At 34.7% G+C, this 19,521-nt stretch overlaps 5 protein-coding genes across 6 annotated transcripts in view; 2 read left to right on the forward strand and 3 right to left on the reverse strand.

The window, feature by feature from the left end:
• Positions 1-1,439: 1,439 nt before the first annotated feature.
• Positions 1,440-3,059, forward strand: LOC112055031 (3-oxoacyl-[acyl-carrier-protein] reductase FabG-like). Its single transcript, XM_024095009.2, has one exon. It carries the CDS (start codon positions 2,207-2,209, stop codon positions 2,981-2,983), a length of 777 nt encoding a protein of 258 aa, XP_023950777.1. The 5' UTR covers positions 1,440-2,206; the 3' UTR covers positions 2,984-3,059.
• Positions 3,060-4,612: 1,553 nt separating this feature from the next.
• On the forward strand, positions 4,613-6,063 carry LOC112055026 (uncharacterized oxidoreductase TM_0325-like). Its single transcript, XM_024095003.2, has one exon. It carries the CDS (start codon positions 5,112-5,114, stop codon positions 5,883-5,885), a length of 774 nt encoding a protein of 257 aa, XP_023950771.2. The 5' UTR covers positions 4,613-5,111; the 3' UTR covers positions 5,886-6,063.
• LOC112055025 (uncharacterized) lies at positions 6,048-12,634 on the reverse strand. 2 transcript variants are annotated; one of them, XR_008251694.1, is made up of 7 exons: positions 12,462-12,634; positions 11,486-12,372; positions 10,668-10,831; positions 9,934-10,051; positions 9,476-9,613; positions 7,497-9,102; positions 6,048-7,316 (listed from the first exon to the last, which is right to left on the reverse strand). XR_008251694.1 is itself a non-coding variant. In XM_024095001.2 (6 exons), the coding sequence occupies exons 2-5, from the start codon at positions 12,353-12,355 to the stop codon at positions 9,482-9,484; spliced, it is 1,284 nt and encodes a 427-aa protein (XP_023950769.2). In that variant the 5' UTR covers positions 12,356-12,372; positions 12,462-12,634; the 3' UTR covers positions 6,048-9,102; positions 9,476-9,481. The 2 variants fall into 2 exon arrangements, 1 of the variants encoding a protein (XP_023950769.2); XM_024095001.2 differs by having other exon boundaries at positions 6,048-9,102.
• Positions 8,060-8,872, reverse strand: LOC112055032 (uncharacterized oxidoreductase YxbG-like). Its single transcript, XM_024095010.2, has one exon. The coding sequence runs from the start codon at positions 8,870-8,872 to the stop codon at positions 8,060-8,062; it is 813 nt and encodes a 270-aa protein (XP_023950778.2).
• Positions 12,635-14,483: 1,849 nt separating the features above from the next.
• Positions 14,484-19,521, reverse strand: part of LOC112055023 (glycerol kinase) — a 46,033-nt gene continuing 40,995 nt past the window's right edge. The window contains exon 14 of the mRNA XM_052887225.1: positions 14,484-19,387. Coding sequence (XP_052743185.1) covers positions 19,290-19,387 — 98 coding nt within the window. The 3' untranslated portion in view covers positions 14,484-19,289. The remainder of the gene's footprint in view (positions 19,388-19,521) is intronic.

Below are 19,521 nucleotides of genomic sequence, written 5' to 3' on the forward strand. Positions count from 1 at the left end.
ACAACGACTTTCACGCGGACGAAGTCGCGGGCGTCTGCTAGTACCTAATAAACTTGGAGGTGTAATTGCTTTAATTATATCTATTCTAATTTTAATTATTTTACCATTCACATTCAATAAAAAAATTCAAGGAATTAAATTTTATCCCCTTAACCAAATTTTATTTTGATTTTTAATTTCAACAATTTTTTTACTAACATGAATAGGAGCCCGCCCAGTAGAAAATTTATATGTTATTACTAGTCAATAAAAAAATAATATATAATTTAGTTGCTAAATATAGGTATTATATTATGACATTGCTTGATATTGACTCTAGCTATGTTTACTTATTAATTTATTTATTTAACTGAGAGTTAAAATTTCTTCATAATGTGCATCGAACGAGTGTTATCATCGCGGTATCGTGTTGTGAAAACAATTAAAAATATTTAACAAATAATTAGGAGCATTTAGATATGAAAATGTGTTTTTAACAAATAGGTATCTTTAGAGATAAAATCAATATAAACCAGAAGTAGTTATACGAGTATATACTGTCGGTAAAGGTAGGTACATACATCCCATTGATATTATTTTTTTGGCTGGTGACAGGCTTCGGCCGTGGCTAGTTACCACCCTACCGACAAAGACGTACCGCCAAAGCGATTTAGCGTTCCGTTACGATGTCGTGTAGAAACCGAAAGGAGTGTGTATTTCATCCTACTCCTAACAAGTTAGCCCACTTCCATCTTAGATTGCATCATCATTTACCATCAGGTGAGATTGTAGTCAAGGGCTAACTTGTAGAGAATAAAAAAAAACGCGTAAGTTTGTATGGATGTTTGTTACTCTTTAACGCCGCAACTATGGAACCGATTTGACTGAAATTTAAAACGAAGATAGATAATACCCTGGATTAACACATAGGCTAATTTTCATGCCAGAAAAATCCATGGTCCCCGTGAAAAACGGAATTCCACGCGGAATTCCAAAATGCACTGCCTACCCTAAGGGCTCATTACAAACCTATGTTGGACCACAGAATACATAGTTATAAGGAATTTTCCACTTTTTACTATACATACATACCCTAGTTAAAAACCTTATGCACGCCACTGTCTGCTAGCATATATAATAGTGTGAATGTGTGATACCTAATGAAATATTTAGCTGAGTTTGTCAGTCGCTAACTATAATCATGGAACCTTAGTTTGCAGACAACAATACTTATCAGCATCGTATTACAGTATTCAAATTATCTTTATTTCAACAATCAATTGTATTGCCTAGTCTATTCTGATTATTATTATTAACGAATAATACCGTTTCAATGTGATAAGGGCACATTTGCGGTCACCAAAACTATCAGTCGATAAAAATGTCTAATCTAGGGAGATTTTAGTGGAATAAATAACAGGTCAAGTGCGAGTGGTACTCGACGTAGGAACATACCTATACTAAAGCCATACTTGAGGAGTACTGTTTACTAACAACCAAATTAGAAATGGGGGTAGAAAACGCATGTCATTTCATAACTTTTTTATTTTAAATTATCTATTGTTATTTTGTAAAATAATATTCAAAATATAGTAACTATAACTAATTGTTTTAAGCTTATTTATCATATTTATTTTCATTAATTTAAGAACAAGTTCATTATAATTATTATTACTTGTGAAATGACTAGCTATTTATACCCTCATTTTTAATTTGTTTGTTGGTAAACAGTACTCCTCAAGTATGGCTTTAGTATAATTATTATTTACTCAACTTCGATGGTGATGGTTAGGCCTTGTTATAACTTTACCTAACAAGTCAATAATTAAAAAAAAGTTTACTTTACTCTTTCAGATAGACTGTCTATATAGGTGTATGTTGCAACGCAGCATACACTATGTACGTATCAATGCCTACGCCTGGAAAGTGAAAGGAACCGAGGAGCAGCAGGCTTGACTTGTGGAGTAAGATGGCGAATGCGTTACGAAAATTGTAATCGTAGCTAAAGAAGTTTTACTTCAGTCGTGTGGTTTAAAGCAGTCGGTTTTTTATCTTTCGAGCTACGGAACCCTAAAAACGGTCAAAGTCACCGTTATCTGCTTATTGTAATAATAAAATAGACCCTCACCTTGATCTTTCGATAGGTATAAAAATTACGAACACAAAGATAACATGGTCCAGTAATACATTGCAAGTGCCATTGAAACTTGTTGAATTGTAAGACAAAATGTCTTTCGAAAACAAAGTGGTACTTGTAACTGGTGCCGGATCAGGTATCGGCAAAGCTATCGCCCTGCACTTTGCAAAGTTGTCCGCAAAGTTATCACTATTGGACAGAGACGATGAAAATGTAGAAAAAACTGCAAAGAGTTGCGAAACACTAGGAAAAAGTAAAGCTATTAAAATTGTTGTCGAAATGACTAATGACGAAGACGTGAAACGAGCTGTAGAAAAAACTGTTGAAGAATTTGGAAAAATCGATGTCGTTGTTAATTGCGCTGGCGTTCTGTCCATCGGCGGTATAATAGAAGAGGGCTTTATACGAGACTTTGATAAAGTTATGAATGTCAACATCAGATCTGTTGCAGTAATAACTCATTATGCAGTCCCAGTATTGATCAAAAGTAAAGGATGTATTATAAACATAGCAAGCATTTGTGCTAAGTTAATTGAAAAGAAAAGTGTACCATACACAACTTCGAAGGCAGCTGTTGTGCAATTCACAAGGAATGTAGCTTTAGAACTAGCAGAAGAAGGAGTTAGGGTAAACTCCATTTCTCCGGGATTCGTTAACACGAATCTTTGGGCGACCCATGCGAGCCCAGAAGTTAATAAGAACTTAAAAAAGAAGGATGCACCACTTAAGCATGTTTTGCAAGCTGAGGAAATCGCTGATATGACCGTTTATTTGGCTAGTGATAAAGCGAAAAGCATAACTGGGGCTGACTTTGTTATTGATTCCGGATATTCTCTGTTGGGATCGCAACTAAAAGAAGATATGTAAGTGTAGATAAATTATTAAAAACATCATAGACCTTTATGACAAAGAATAGTGTGTACAAATTAAACTGATTTATTATATATTTATCTTTTATTTTTATGTTTTCTGATACTATACTTAGAAGTAGTACATAGTGTTGAGATCAACTAATAAGACTAATAAAAAAATATAGTAGAACAAGGGTCTAAAAAGACCCATTATATACGAGGTATTTTTAGGCCTAAATAGAAACCGAGTTTATAATGGGTTTAGCCCCACGTGTTACACTCTGCTTTTCACTACGATTGCGAGAAAATAAAATAGTTTAGTACAATATTCAATGATTTATTTTAATTGAAAAATAAATGTACAAAGTCTACAATTTTGGATATTAAGGGAGTTACTTTTACCCAGTAACATAATGTCCGACTACTGTGATGATGAAAAATGAGTATGCGAGGTAAACGTGGGAGATAATAGTTTAAAAAACTCCTTTCGTAAGTGAATCCATTCGTTGTTGTTTTCTCTGCTTATTAAATTTTTCGTAGGTAAGTACCTATTTAAGTAAATGCGTCTCGACTTTGATGGTAACAGATTAAAAATTTCATCCATCTCCAAATTAGGATCACCGTTCTCACTAGATGAAGACAACAATAACAATTATTGTTGAAAAATATGTAAGTTACGGTCACAAATTTACAATGAGTTTCGAAAAAAATCAAGTGTGTAGGTATTATTCACGCCAATTGTTTTTTAAATTCTCGCTTTTTAATTTTATTTTTTTTCACATGAGAAAAAGGAAAAGATATTACACCGTAAAGGATGTGCCATGTCTTCAAATCTCGCTCTATTCGCAACTCAATAAAAATTAAATAAAAAAATGAACGCATTTCAATTTAAAGTTTTTTACTTATTTTTCAAAACAATCAGGGCCTTACTTATAATGATTCTATTTTCGAATAAAGCCTCCTTCGTTTTATAGTACCTTTGCCTTTTTCTCATGTGAAAAAAATAAAATTAAAAAGCGATAATTTAAAAAACAATTGGCGTGAGTAATACACGCTTCATTTTTTTCAGAAATTCATTGTAAATTTGTGACCGTAACTTACATATTTTTCAACAATAATTGTTATTGTTGTCTTCATCTAGTGAGAATGGTGATCCTAATTTGGAGATGGATGAAATTTTCAATCTGTTACCATCAAAGTCGAGAGGCATTTTTATTAAATGATTTTTTAAATTTGGCGGGCGATTTCAGTTTCTACTTTCATTAGCCAAACTCTAGTGCTGTAAAAATTATAAGATTGAATTTCAATAGAATGAAAAAATATCGCCTCAAAAGGAAAAAAGTTGCCATTTCAGTATTTCTTTGTGACAGGAAGTGTAGGTACTTGATCCGAGGGAATAAGGACGATGACTACGAGTAGAAAATCAATATATTAAAATATTTTTTATTTTATTTTGTGTTATTTTTTTTCATTTTTATTAATTCTTTTATCGTAATAAGATTAAAAATTCATAAATTTTTAGCTTCCTTTCATTAAACCTGACATTTTTAAATATTCGAACTATAAACATAAACGCACAAATATCAAAGATATTTGTAATTTTGTTTGAACGCCCATATAAATCTAACGATCAACGAATCAACGACGTCATTAATTCGTACCATGGTGCGTTTTTCAGGGATCCGTGGCAGTGCCGCAAATCTGACCCTTTAAATCCCTGTAGATATCCTGTTACTTTCAGAAAATTGCTTTGCTGTCATCACCCCTATTAAATAGTAACTTTCAAGTAGTCTCCACGTGTTTTTTAATTCCCTCGAAAATTCTTACCAGTAAAAATTAGGGCATGGTTTAGGGAAACATATTATCTTTTTAAAGTTAAGTTTTTCATACGAATTAAATTACGAACCAACAAAAATGTCAGCGAGCTCTCTTAATTATTAGTTATATAAGTTTCGTTATCTACGTGGTGATAACGTATGATATAAAAACATTTAAGTATTCAATGTACACTAATATAAAAATAAACAATTCGGGCTCTAATATAAAAATAAACAATTCTCTGATAAGGTGCAGTATATTACAACTATTTTTGGTAATCAGTGCTATTTGTTGCTTGTTGAGAGTTGTCAGAATTCTTTAGAGAAATGTCTTTTGAAAATAAAGTTGTGCTTATAACTGGTGCTGGATCGGGAATTGGCAAAGGTATCGCACTAAATTTTGCAAAATTAAGCGCAAAGTTGTCATTACTAGACATAAACCATGAAAATTTGAAAAATACAACAAAGAGTTGCAAAGAACTGAGCAAAACTAAAGCTGTTAACTTTGTACTCGACATGACAAACGACGCAAATGTGAAAGAAGCAATTGAAAAAACCATTGAAGAATTTGGAAAAATCGACATCGTTGTAAATTGCGCTGGCGTTCTATCCATAGGAGGTATAATAGAAGAGAGCTTTATACAGGACTTCGATAAAGTTATGAATGTCAATCTCAGATCTTACGCAGTAATGACACACTACGCTGTCCCAGCATTAATCAAAAGTAAAGGATGCATTATAAATATAGCAAGCATATGTGCTACGTTGGTTGATAAGAAAGTTATACCATACAATACTTCGAAGGCAGCTGTTGTGCAATTCACCAGGAATGTCGCTTTAGAGTTAGCAGAACTAGGAGTTAGGGTCAATTCTATTTCTCCGGGATTGGTCAAATCAAGTCTTTTAGAAAGTAATGCGAGTCAAGAAGCTATAGACAGAATAAAAACGAAGAAAGCACCACTCAAACATGTTCTAGAGGCTGACGAAATCGCCGATATGGTCGCTTATTTGGCTAGCGATAAAGCCTTAAGCATAACTGGAGCCGACTTTGTTGTTGATTCCGGTTATACTCTATTGGGATCGTTACTAGAAGAAGTCTAGAACTGCTGTAATATAATTAGTAATCCCTTTCTTTTGATTTATTGGAGATGAAAAGAAAAATCACCACCATTTCCTCACCACCAATAAACCGTATAGACTATACTATGTAATATAATAGGAACGAGTGAGTGAACATTTTTGTTTTAAATGAATAAAATAATATAAGGTAAACAATAAATGTATGTTTATTATTTTTATTTATTTGTAACAACAAATTGAGAGACATTAGGTAGGTACAATTTGTCTTCTTAGGCTTCCAGAAATAATAACAATTTATAATATTGGAAACAGAAACCAAGGCAAACTTTAACAAAAACATCAAATAACAACAAAAAAATTACAATAATAACAAATTCAATATCTATACTTATAATAAATCTGTAGAGAGGTCAATTCTGTACATGAAATATATTTCCAAAATAACTATCAGGGGGTGATTAGTGATCGATACTGATGCCAAAAATGCAATCAGTAAAATTTTTGTCTGTCTGTCTGTCTGTCTGTCTGTCTGTCTGTCTGTCTGTCTGTCTGTATGTTCTTTATAGAAACAAAAACTACTGGACGGATTTAAACGAAACTTGGTACAATTATTCAACATACTCCTGGGCAGGTTATAGTATACTTTTCATTACGCTACGATCAATAGGAGCAGAGCAGTGAAGAGAAATGTTGAGAAAACGGGAGAAGTTACTCAATTTTTTAAGCTTCCGTCGCGTGTACTGCCTTAATGGTAAAAGCTACATAGAAATCATGTATGGCGGAAATGTTTTCCTTAAAATTATCTATAAAAACACAACAGCATATATATGTCTATCTTTTATGGTTGACTCACAATAACACGTGTAACTCCCGATAGCTTAGCAGTTCGGAGCTTTCTAATTATAGTTGTCTACTCTTATGTTTATGACATTCATCACTCATCCCAAATAAGAAAGTTACCTATTCGATAAAAAAAGAATCATAAAAATCGGTAAAGAAACAACAAAGTTATACATGAAATACGCTAAGCCATCGCGCGTGAATACTAATTCATGCATTAAGGATTATTTTTGTGTAACGGTTGCCGCGCTCGACGCGACTCGCGGTGGGAGGAATAAATAAAGAAGTGCAGCCTTAATGAGTAGGGTAGGGGTATGGTAGGGTAGGGTAGGGGTAGGGTAGGGGTAGTGTAGGGTAGGGTTAGGGCAGGGGTAGGGTAGGGTAGGGGTAGGGTTGGGATAGGGTAGGGTAGGGGTAGGGTAGAGGTACGTTAGGGTAGGGTAGGATAGGGGTCCCTGGGGGGGGGGGGGATAGTTAATTGAAAGTTTACAACGACTTTCACGCGGACGAAGTCGCGGGCGTCCGCTAGTCCATAATAAATGCTGATACAATAACAATTTTATCATTTTTACGGGCCCGGGACTTGTCACGTCATACCCAGTAATCATTGACCTCTTATAATAAAAGAACGCATCAGTAATCATTGACCTCTTATAATAAAAGAACGCATCAGTAATCATTGACCTCTTATAATAAAAGAACGCATCAGTAATCATTGACCTCTTATAATAAAAGAACGCATCAGTAATCATTGACCTCTTATAATAAAAGAACGCATCAGTAATCATTGACCTCTTATAATAAAAGAACGCATCAGTAATCATTGACCTCTTATAATAAAAGGACGCAGAAAATTTCACTTAAAAACTGGCCAATTTTGCTTTGACAGTTTTAGAATTTTATATTAAATATAAATTTATTTATTGGTAAAGAAAAAATAAATTTATTGGTAAAGAAAATTATACCTATTATACATATAAATATTTTTCTACATTTTACTTTATTACTCGTAGATAGGTCGCGCCAAACATCGAGTCTGCTTAGATATTGCAACACTCTCAACTGCACAGCAATAATTAACTCGTCTGGGAAATGCTTTCGTTTATTGCTCAATCACACACCTCGTGTTCAGAGTAGACTTGAAGTTTGGCGCGACCTAACTTGCATGGTAACAGTAAATCTATCCAGAATTTTAGGAAATAAAAACGAAAATTTTTAAAATTGCTGATAAGCAGCTAATCGAACAACAATTGGACAAAAACAAAGAAAACTTAAAGTCTGTTAATATGATATGTGAATTTGTTTTTTAAATAAAGTAGGAAATCGGTCAACAGAACTATCTTTTGTATCAGTAATTATTTTTGATGTCCATCGTTGCGAAGAAATGTTGCATTAACCGTCCCTGACAATATGAAACCGCAATCTATTATAAAATCTGAACCAGTTATGCCCTTAGCTTGGTCACTTGCCAAATAAGCAGCCATTGCTGCTATCTCCATTACATGAACATTACGCTGCAACGGCGTTGTTTTAGCTAAAGTCTCCCACGTTTTAGCATTTTCTACTTGATTGCTTCCGGAATTTATCAAAAGATTCGTTTCAACTGGACCAGGTGATATGGAGTTGACTCGCACGCCTTTATCCGCGAAATCCAAAGCAGCATTTCTCGTAAAGTGAGCTACTCCAGCTTTTGATATGTTGTACGATATAGCACTTTTACAAGACATTCTAGCCATCACGCTGGCTATATTAACAATACACCCTTTGCTCTCAATCAATGCTGGAGCTGCATAATGAGTTACAGCAACCATAGCTCGTAGATTGACACTTATAACTTTATCAAACTCACTCAATAGATCTGCATCTAAGATATTTCTATTATAGCCAGCTATACCCGCGCAGTTTATCACTACATCGATCTTCCCATATTCGTGTTTTATATCACTTATAGCACGTTTTACATCTCCATCTTTGGATACATCTGCAGGGACTCCAAGGACCTTTGCTTTGCTCAAATTTTCGCATTGCTCTGCAACTTTACGTAGTTTATCTACATCAATATCTATTAGAGCAAGTCTTGCAGATAGTTTCGCGAAGTGAGTGGCAATGCCCTCACCGATGCCTGAAGCGGCGCCTGTTATTATAACGACTTTGTTTATTAAACTCATTTTAGTAAATGGCTAGATTGTTGTTTGTTTTGTTATATTTATACCATTTTGATAAACTATTGAAACCTCTCAAATGTTATCATAATAGGTGGCCATCGTAGTTACAGTCAAATACTTGTGTTATCTCTTGAGTGCCCAAGTACATGATGTACTATGCTATAAATGAACTTCCTATTAACTACCTTTTTTTTCTCTTTCATTATTTTTGTCTTAGTAAACAAGCCAGCCAACTGAAAATCGAATTTACGCATTACGATTCCATACAAATTTAAAAATTTATAAATACCTAGGTATTACCTACTGTACGTGATAGCCCATTAGATATAAACTCTGCCTCCGATTCTGGAGGGTGGAGGTTTGAATCCGGTCCGGGGCATGCCCCTCCAACTTTTCAGTTGTGTGCATTTTAAGAAATTAAATATCACATTCTTCAAATGCTGAAGGAAAAACATCGTGAGGAAACCTGTATAGAATTTTCTTAATTCTCTGGTATCCAGGTATCTGGGACTATTGGCCTAAACCTTCTCATTCTGAGAGGAGATTCAAGCTCAGCAGTGAGCCGAATATGGGTTGATAATGATGAATAGGAATATTAAAACATACCTAAATTTACTCTTTTGTTTTGCATGCCTGCGAACTATTATTGTTACTAGATATTTTCATCCATTCTTTTAATTTCCGCATCCTTTTGTACATATTTAGCTTTTCAGATGTGAAAGATGACTCAGTGGTCTGTTGTTCCTGAAAATTATAAGAAAATAAAATTTAAATAAAATTTTGTTATTTTGGAACCACATAGGTATTCGTCGAAAATTAAATTCACAAAATGATTAGGTACAGTTAGTAAACTCATCACAACATTTCTTTAAGTTATGTTTGTCCCTCAACCTGATTAATTTTTTCGAAATCAGATTTGCTAGAAACTTCAGTTTTTCTTCACTTAATAATTATTTTCAGTTATTTTTTTGTATGGAACCCTAACAATTAGCCTAAGCGACTTTGGTCCATAGAGTCCTAAGTTGGAGCCCTAGGTATAAGTAAACATATAAAACATTACTTACGTCAGGAAAAAAGGGAGCTTCTATGACATACAATTTGTAACATGTTGATATTACAATCAAAGGGCCAGTTCTTCTTTCGCAGACATCGAGTTGTAAAGCAACTTCTCCTTCTGGTAACCTTAACAGAGTATAATTATACAACAATAAATGTCCGGCCGCTCAGAGATTGCGTTCCTGACAGTTCGTGATTGAATGGGCGATGTAACTCCGAACTAGCGTACAAGATTGTTGTACTGCGCTATTTCAAGGTTATGCCAACTGTTTGTTTTTGTAGTGATGAGAGAAAAAACGAGGCAGTTATAATTGAATATGTTTGTCCCATTCATTTTCGACTTGTCAAAAACGCAATTTCTGAGCGACCGGTGGTTGATGATGATGCAGTCAAACATATTTATTTATAATTATTTTTTATTTGAAAAAGTATATTCTATCCATTTAATTTTTAAACATTTAATTTAAAAATATTTAACAGACTTAGAACAGAAAAAGAGAATAATGACATTGTACCTATGTCTTTCCTATCTTTCTTATGGTTTGAAGCTGGTGCTAAGCCAAATGCATCTTTAAAGTTGGTTGAATTTTTTTTTAAAAAGATTTTATTAATTATTTATTGTTGTTGTCATTCTTTACCTCCAAATATCTTGGTAACAAGATTTAATCATCAAAAGCCACATAAGCTAGCTACTGGATTAATGAGAAAATTTCAGTGTGATCGTGTAAAGATTAATTTTTACCTGATAAGAGTTTCAAATGTTGGCCTATTACGGCCTGGGGCTTGACTAGATAATCTATATAGCAAAATTTCTCCAGTTTGTGTGCCAAATATGGTAATATCCACATAGAAGAACAATGCTGTTATTGTAGGAAATTCCAAATAAAGGTGTTTGTATTTTTCTACCTGTAATAAATACAATCTTATGTTGTTATGGGGGTTTATAGCATATTTATACTTCACTACAGGGTCAGGTCTGCAGAGTTATTAGACCCCTTGGACCCCCATGCCCTCCTGGCATCTGTTTCCTGACATGTATAATTTAAGCACCTTCAAGGCAAAAGTTTTTTTTTTTGGTGTTTTTTCTTTGTGTTTTTTTAATAACAAATTGTTATTAAAAAAAACATTCAGCAAATGGTCTGTATGTTGTCATGACTAAAGGCAAAAGTGAATAGGCGTCTTCTAGGCAAGCACGGTTCATCATAGAATTTATCATTGTATTTCATCAGGCATGATTGTAGTCAGCATAAAAAAAATGTCCCATGTCCCCAATGTTTGGTTTAGGGTGACTTTTTTATCAAATTAATGATTTTGACATTGATACATGCTAAGTTTGCAGAAGCTTATAACAAATTAGCCGACGTCCCACGGTTTCACCCACAAAGTTCCTGTTACCATATGAATATGGGAATAAAATGATCTATCTCTCAGATATAATGTGGCTATCGAGTGGTTAAAGAATTTTCATATTCAGTTCAGCAGATCTAGAGATTACCATCTACAATACCAAAAACTTTGCCTCTTTATAATATTAGTAAGACAAACACACAAAGCTATTACCTGAATCTTTATTAGATTGCGTGAATAGCATACATAATTTCGATTGTCAGCTGCACATATATGTTTGATTTGTTTGATCCATTCCACAGGGCAATCTATAGGCTTAAATGATGATGGTTTCCAACAACAACTATTTGGATCCCACAATAAGCTCACAATGTACCCGTAACCAATAAATAAATGCAACGCATTGTCACTGTAAACCATTTCTTTAATACTGTATTCTAGTGACATGATAAAATTAGGTGACAAACTGCGATACCTCAAATCTAATGAATAAATATCTTTATTAATGTATACAAATAAATAGTTATCAGTGAGGGCAAAGCCGTCACCATTTATAAACGCTTCGGTTACGAAATCTGGGTCATCTGCTGTACGTTCAATGAATACACCAGATTTTACTTGTATGATAGTCACATTGTCATTGTTAGCAATTTTCAAACAATCGCGGTCTGGTATGGAGACGCATACAGTGATGTTTTCCAAAGTGCTAGTGTCATATAGAACTGTACCACGATTACCTCTCAGAGGCAACAGCCCATGATCTATGTCTAGAATGTGAAGGTTGTCTTTATGGGAAAATTTGTAGAACTCCTTTAATTCCAAGTCGAAGTTTTTTAAATCGGACCATTGGCAGAGATTTCGGTATATATGATACCAGTTGCATTGGTGGCCGCATTTTCTTTTGGCTATTCTCGACGCGTGTTTGAACTCATTTCGACATTTTTGGCGCCACAAATATTCCGAACTGTCTATGAATTCTTTCCAATATTTACAAACTCGTCTGCATCTTCCAAGGGTAAGTCCGTTCACTTTTCTGAATATTAATTCCAAAACATCATATGGGAGATACACAGCTTCGGTCATATTCTTAATTTTTTACACTAAAACAGAGTTGTAAAGTGTGTAGATGTTGTAAATAAAAATGAAATCAAAAGTGCCGAAGTTTTGAGTATAATTAACTTAAACTTACTTGGGACCTCAATTATTTTAATTGAGAATGATATGGTGATACCTACATTACGAGCATTTCAATTAGAAAAATGCATTGTACTTGAAAAAAATTAAAATAAATAATAATTTTAAAATCTGATTTATTCGGATTTTGGACCTATTTGACAGAAAACTGACAGAAGTGAACTCGTGATTTTGAAGTTTCAACGAATTCATGTTACGTTGGTCAACGTGATTTTCTGTCATACGAATAATATTTTCTAAAATTATCTAATATCACTACAAGAAAAATATTGATTAAATGCTATAAACCAACGTATATCTCTACTTCACTAAAACTTAAATATATTATTATTGTGTAACTTAAATATACCATTTTCTATGATATAATAAATTGTGAGAAATCTAATATTCTTGGCTTGCAACTTACGGTGTACAAAATTTTGAACGAAAATGTAGTGCTGCCAACCGCTTTTTAAATCCTTTTAGAGGCGCGAACACAATTTAATTTAAATAAACAGAAAAGTGCGCGAACTATATATTATCACTATTAAACAGTTCTTTACTAAATGATTATTTAATTCTACAATAATTTAATATCTAACTACGTGATTAGTTTGTAAGTAATTTCCGTGCAATTGTTTACGCTTTCGCTGAATATTGTATAGTGTATTCTATGAAATAGAGATTACGAGATTAATCACCTATTGAAAATTATCTATAAATCTGATATGAAGGCATGAGTGGTTAGACTATATTAATTTACTCTTTGGGTTAGACTTCGGAGTTAGGACGGCGCATATCTGGTATAGCACAGGTTGCAAAGTAAAATGTCTTTACTGACAAACTAATGCATTGCTAGCGATAGATTATGGCGAAAATTAAATTAGCAATTACTATGTACCTAATCACCTATACTAATAGCATTAACAACTGAGTCTTAGGGCCATAAATCATTTCTCTATATCTATCTCGCTTGCACTTATGGGTCTTATGGAGCCGTCTAGTGAAGGGTGTAACAATGAAAGACATATTATCGATAAGTAAAGTTTATTATCGTATCTTGTTCACAAAATTAAAAAAATTAACAATATTTGATTTAATATAATACATATTTCATATTATATAATTATTAACTAAATAAAATTAATCTTCATCTGAGTCTTCATCATCAGAATCTTCGTCTTCTGCCAAATTTATTATATATTAGTATCCATAGTGCGCAACGAGTAACACATGAATGTATTTATTTAATTGCAGTAAACACATTTATAGCAAAAAAAATACGCAATGCAATTACATTAGAAACCGACCAATCAGAATCGTCCAAATCATTATTGACTCATCATTAGCACGTGCGCAGGTAGCCGTTTATCGATAATTAGGGTGCGCAGGTAGGCGCGCTGCACATTCCTATCTTTTTTGACTTTTATGACCGGACGACTCAGATGATAATGCGCATACTATAGTAACGGTAGAAGAAAGTATTGATGTGTCATGCGAATACAGGTGAAAAATAACTTGTATATAGCTTGGCAAGTTTGATGACACTCCCATGGAATGCGGGCGACGGGGGGAAAAGGCCTGCGCGGGTGTGACGTCGTGCGCTCCGGGCAGAGGGAAGGACTGCGCAGGTATGAAGTCGTGCGCGCGGGGCGTCGCGGAGTGTTACGAACGAATTGGCCAAACTATACGTACTTACTCGCGTGCATCAGTGCATAATACCTTTCAACCAGACTAGATTATTTAAGTTTCCTTTTATTCAATACAACGATCAGCGTGATCTGTAACTCGTTATAATAAAATAATACCTACACCGAATGGCGTTTTCAGAACGAGCTATGAAACACAAATATTCGTTTAGCATATTTTTTGGGCATAGATAAGTGCAGCTCGCCACGTGTACGTCGGCCCTTAAGTATAAATAGTGCTTTTTAATAGATCCCATTTTTTATTAATTGGATTGACGTCATACACCTATGGAAGGGTAAGGGTTATATGGAGCCTGGAGGTTGATGCCTTACAAATGAAACAAATCAAACCAACAATAAATGCTTTTATTTCAATGCTCTTGAAATAAATTACGATTTTGTAAATAAATAACAAATTGTAGAAATCAAAATACCTAAAACCTATTACAATTCCCATTAAAATCAAATACAGATAATATAATAAATAAATAATTTATAAAAACAGGAAATCTTAAAGCTAAATGCACAATAGACAGCATTAACGCCGCAAAAGTACAATGCGAGTGACGTTACTAATCATTTTTCTGTTTTTGTGAATGGTCTGGCTATTGAAAGAATGTTTTCTCATTATATTAACTGTAGGGTCCAGGTGAATGCGGAATGCCAGCCGTCGGTCCAGGGAACCCAGGTATACCCCCGTACTATATGGATATGTTAATATTATGTTTATATAATAACTAGCTGGCGCCGCGCGGTTTCACCCGCGTGGTTCCCGTTCCCGTTGGAATACGGGGATAATATATAGCCTATAGCCTTCCTCGATAGCTATCTAACACTGTAAGAATTTTTGAAATCGGTCCAGTAGTTCCTGAGAATAGCGCGTTCAATCAAACAAACAAACAAACTCTTCAGCTTTATAATATTAGTATAGATAAGGATCTGGTTAAATTAAATAATTAAAAGTATGTTTCTTGAAGAATAATACATTTTTTGAGTACAATTTCGCCGGTGTACCAAAGCGGCGAAGTAACATTTGAACCTGTATTATTTTTTTCAGACAAGAAAACGAACAATCATGACTTTTAAAAAAATGTCGTACCTAATAATCAGCCTGTATGGTCAACGCTTCATCTTTGCTCTGAGCTATCACGGCTCATAATATACTGGAGTCAAATTTATAGTCACATAACACACGAAACCTAACTTAATAATGCAGCCTGAGCGTGTCGCTATTGTCCTGTACGTTTTTTCTGCTAGGCCCGTAAGGATCTGCCGGGCTAGCATGGGCAAGGGATAAAATTTTTATCCACCCATTATATCCACTGACTAAGGATATAAATCCACCCGTCATAGCATGGCCACAAAGGAAAGACAAATTAATCCCCGATTGACATTACGCGTGGAGATCTTTTCCTCGACTATGGCATATGGAGTGGATAAAATGATATACTTTGGGACTTTTGACATTTAAACGCGATAAATTTATCCCTGTGAAGTTGATGTGGGGATAAAACTTTACTTAAAAAAACAATTATGTCTCGCATGTTTTGGTCTTTAACAATTGCTTCGCAATATGGGGTAGGGTAGGGGTAGGGTAGGGTAGGGCTAGGGTAGTTCTAGGGTAAGGGTAGGGGTAGGGTATGGGTAGGGAATGGGAAGGGTAGGGTAGGGGTAGGGCAGGGGTAGGGTAGGGGTAGGGCAGGGGTAGAGGTATAGAAGGGTAGAGTAGGGATAGAGAATAAGTGCACTTATGTCAAAACGAAGCTTGACCGGGTCCGCTAGTATGATAGATACTATAGATACCTACTACAAACCACCGCAAAAAACAATCACCAAACAAAACAATGCCAACAGAAAACAGATAAATAATATGCACAAAATAACCAAATATTATCAAATTTACGTTTATTTCGGACTATTGATATACCTAATGCCAATTTATAAGATCTACAAATGGGTGGACAAGTCTTTCCCTCCGTTTATCCACCGGGGATAATATATCCACCGGCGTGCCCATGCGCGGTGAGTGGATAAAACGAGTGTGGGGGATAAACGTTTTATCCTCTCCCCGTGGATAAATTTCTCCCTTGCCCGTGCTAGCCCTGCTGGGGGGACGCACGTCTAAGGCCATGCCTTTTACATTCGGTTTTCTTTCGCGCGATAAGACAATAACGTCCTAATCCTTGGAACGTGCTCCGGTAGGGGGCTGTGTTGTTCACATGGTTTTGTTTGTGGAAGTCAAAGTACGTTGCAGTCAGGTCCTATGTGAACCTCTTTAATATAATATGTAATGTTTCGCAAAATGGCGACCTCCATAACGTTAGTTCCAATTTTGACCACCGAGAAGTTTGTGGCACTATATGCAGTGAGCTTTATTGGTCAGCGACGGTAGAAGAGGGCATCAAAGAGGATAATTTTATACGCTAGCGCACATAGAAAAGAATAAATATCTTTCGCGATGCCACGAGCTTTTAGCGTCAAAGGTCGAATAGCATTATCAAACACTTGACATCAATTTTGATGATGCCCTCTATGCAGTATTTAGTTACGTACTTGTGCCCAATTTACATTTCGCTAGCCACCCACAGTCCGAAATATCCCCATGCCTGGAGCGCTACTGGCATGACGTCCGGCAAAACTCATCGTGTGTTGATCGTGATATGCATGACGAGTCGGCTTGAAGCAAAAATCGCGACCAAAACACATGAGTTTTACTGGATGTCATTCTGGCAGCGTTGCAGGCAGGTTTATCGGACCGCTAGCATTTCGTTTGCACTGGGCCTGGGTTTATCTCATTAGAATATAGAAAAAAAATAGCATTTCCTTTAAAGTCTGCCAATACCCTGACTCCGAAGGTCATAAAACAATTTACATTCATGCCTTGTTACATTCTTCGTAGAAGATGTTAAGTACAAAAAAAACAGTACAAAACAAAGTCTATAATTAATTATGAAACAAGGCTAAAACTCAAGTGGTATAAGGTCGAAATAAGCCCCACCACTCAACCCCTCTCCCAACGCGCGATGCGAGCGGCTGCGCGCCGCCGCTTTGCAGTTTGGATCGTGCCGCGTTGCTCATGACTAAGGCCCCGTATGGGTTCCAAAACTAGTCGGGCATACTGCGACCTTATATCAGATGAGTTTTAGCCGTGTTTCATAATCAATTAAAATGAATAACACTCACGATAGTTCAAGTTCTAAAAAACAAACTATAAATTAAATTACAGTATAAAAAAACTAGCTATATCACAATAAATCAATAATTAAAATAATCAAAATGAATATAAATACTTAAAAGCTAATGAAAAGTACGAAATGCAAAAACTAATTGCCATAGGAATCATTGCAGTAGTAAAAATTATTATTTAACTACTAAATTACAAATACGTACTCGACGTAATAAATACCATAATTATTTTTTAATTTATAGTCTTTTTATGTCAGAATAGAATCAAAGAGATTTAACACTTTAAATGTACACTGGCTATATGAATGACGTCATCAGCAAATCAATATGGCGCTTGAGAATACCAAGTTATACCTGTATATTTTTTTTGGATTCAATTAAGCACTTCTAATATCATGTTAAAACAGATTAGATTTATAAATTAAAAATCAACACAGTCGTTTGTTTACCAACCAATAGATATCACTAATACATAAAAAAAACTGCAACTTAACTGACTTAACAGATTTAGCCAAAAAAAATTATAAAGATTTTGAGCATTTTGTTTTTGTTTACAATAACACACTTAACCATAATTATTTCACAGAGTAGCTTGGAAAACATGTCGTAGTATATAGAATAGGATGTTATGTCGCCTACTGTAGAAGACCATGCCATGCCTGTCTTAAAAGTCGTAGCTGCATTCAAGGTACTAAGCAATGTATTTTTTTTTCTAATTAAAACAATATTTTTAATGATTTATCTTTCAATTGACTGTAAGCGACTAGCACGAACGTTGATCTTATCTTATTATAAATTTAAATTCTATGGGTATATGTACATTACAGTACAATAACCACTTCAAAAATCTTAGAAATCGAACCCAGGACCTTTTAAGATCCAGACCGACGATTACATTTCGAAACCGCATACATATACTACTTGGGCGAACACAACGATAGCTTGAGTTTTTTTTGATGTAGCGCCATCTAGTTATTTATATTTAAACGATAAACTATTCAATACAAATAAATAAATGATAGGAATAAAAATAAATACGTTGACCACCTTAGTAGCTAATATTGTCATATAAACTAAGGTAAAAAAGGTTGGCTAAAATGATATTACAGTATTATTTTCCTATGCTAGCTACCCATCATCCAATAAGCCCACATGCCTGCAGTGCTAATGGCTTGACATCCGATAAAACTGATCGTGTTTCGGATCTTTTGCATGATATCATGCACATCGCGACCAACGCAGAAATTATTGGACCGTGAGTTGCTAGCATTAGGTACGGCCATCGATCTCCTATTAAAGAGTGGATGCACAATCAGCGACCGAAAAAAGGTCCCCACTCAATGAGTGCCAAACACTCATTACACTTATTGGAACTCAATTCAAGTAGTCGCATTGCAAATTCAACCTTAAACTTAATCTTTAAGGTTGAATTTGCTCTAAATTTGGGATTTAATTGAAAATTGTACTATATTTAAAAGGCCTTTTTTCTATTAATAATTTAAATTCTTAAACTTTTAAAGCAAAATTGGCCCGTTTTCAAGTGAAATTTTCTACATGATTATGCATCCTTTTATTATATGAGGTCAATGGGTACCGCCTAAGAAACTTTACTCAACTTTATTGACAATATTTTGCGCGCGTGTTTGTGTATGTTTTTGTGTGCAACTAATCTTTAGGGTGGATAATGATTTAATACTATAGCGCATACGTTAAGCCAAAGCCTATCAATTAAACAACATAATAATCCTACTTAATAGCTGAAACAGCACAACAAGATATATCAATGGTCGTTTTAAGCCTCCATGAAATTATTGTCGCAAATATTTCTAGCACAAGGTTAGTCGTAGTTGCAGACAAATACATTAAGTATGTGGCACGGTCCTGTACAATGGGCGACAAACTTTATAACATAGTATGGAAATATAACAACAACAAATTGACACTTAACACTTAGACAATAAAGCATAAAATCAACTGTCCTTTAGTATATTAGACACGACTAGCATAGTAAAGCTTCCCATCAGATATAAGGCCGCCGGTATAGATGCCAGCAAGCTGTACCTTTCCTCTGTAAAAAAAAATAAAATAATATAAATTACAAGTGTAATTCGTGTCAAGCAAAAAGAACACTAACTATACTAGTAGATAGGCGTACAACAGCGCAATGACACAAATGCGTATGAATGCGTATTTCTCATACTT

This window comes from Bicyclus anynana, chromosome 18 (assembly GCF_947172395.1).
Source record: "Bicyclus anynana chromosome 18, ilBicAnyn1.1, whole genome shotgun sequence".
In the NCBI taxonomy this organism is placed as follows: Eukaryota; Metazoa; Arthropoda; class Insecta; order Lepidoptera; family Nymphalidae; genus Bicyclus; species Bicyclus anynana.

Excerpts from the sequence above, each read along its gene's own strand:
- LOC112055032 (XM_024095010.2), bottom strand. The coding sequence starts at position 8,872 with ATGAGTTTAATAAACAAAGTCGTTATAATAACAGGCGCCGCTTCAGGC.
- LOC112055031 (XM_024095009.2), top strand. The coding sequence starts at position 2,207 with ATGTCTTTCGAAAACAAAGTGGTACTTGTAACTGGTGCCGGATCAGGT.
- LOC112055026 (XM_024095003.2), top strand. The coding sequence starts at position 5,112 with ATGTCTTTTGAAAATAAAGTTGTGCTTATAACTGGTGCTGGATCGGGA.
- LOC112055025 (XM_024095001.2), bottom strand. The coding sequence starts at position 12,355 with ATGACCGAAGCTGTGTATCTCCCATATGATGTTTTGGAATTAATATTC. Across the intron at positions 10,832-11,485 it reads GCAATCTAATAAAGATTCAG|GTAGAAAAATACAAACACCT; the intron begins GTAATAGCTTTG and ends TATTTATTACAG. Across the intron at positions 10,052-10,667 it reads ACATTTGAAACTCTTATCAG|GTTACCAGAAGGAGAAGTTG; the intron begins GTAAAAATTAAT and ends TACTCTGTTAAG.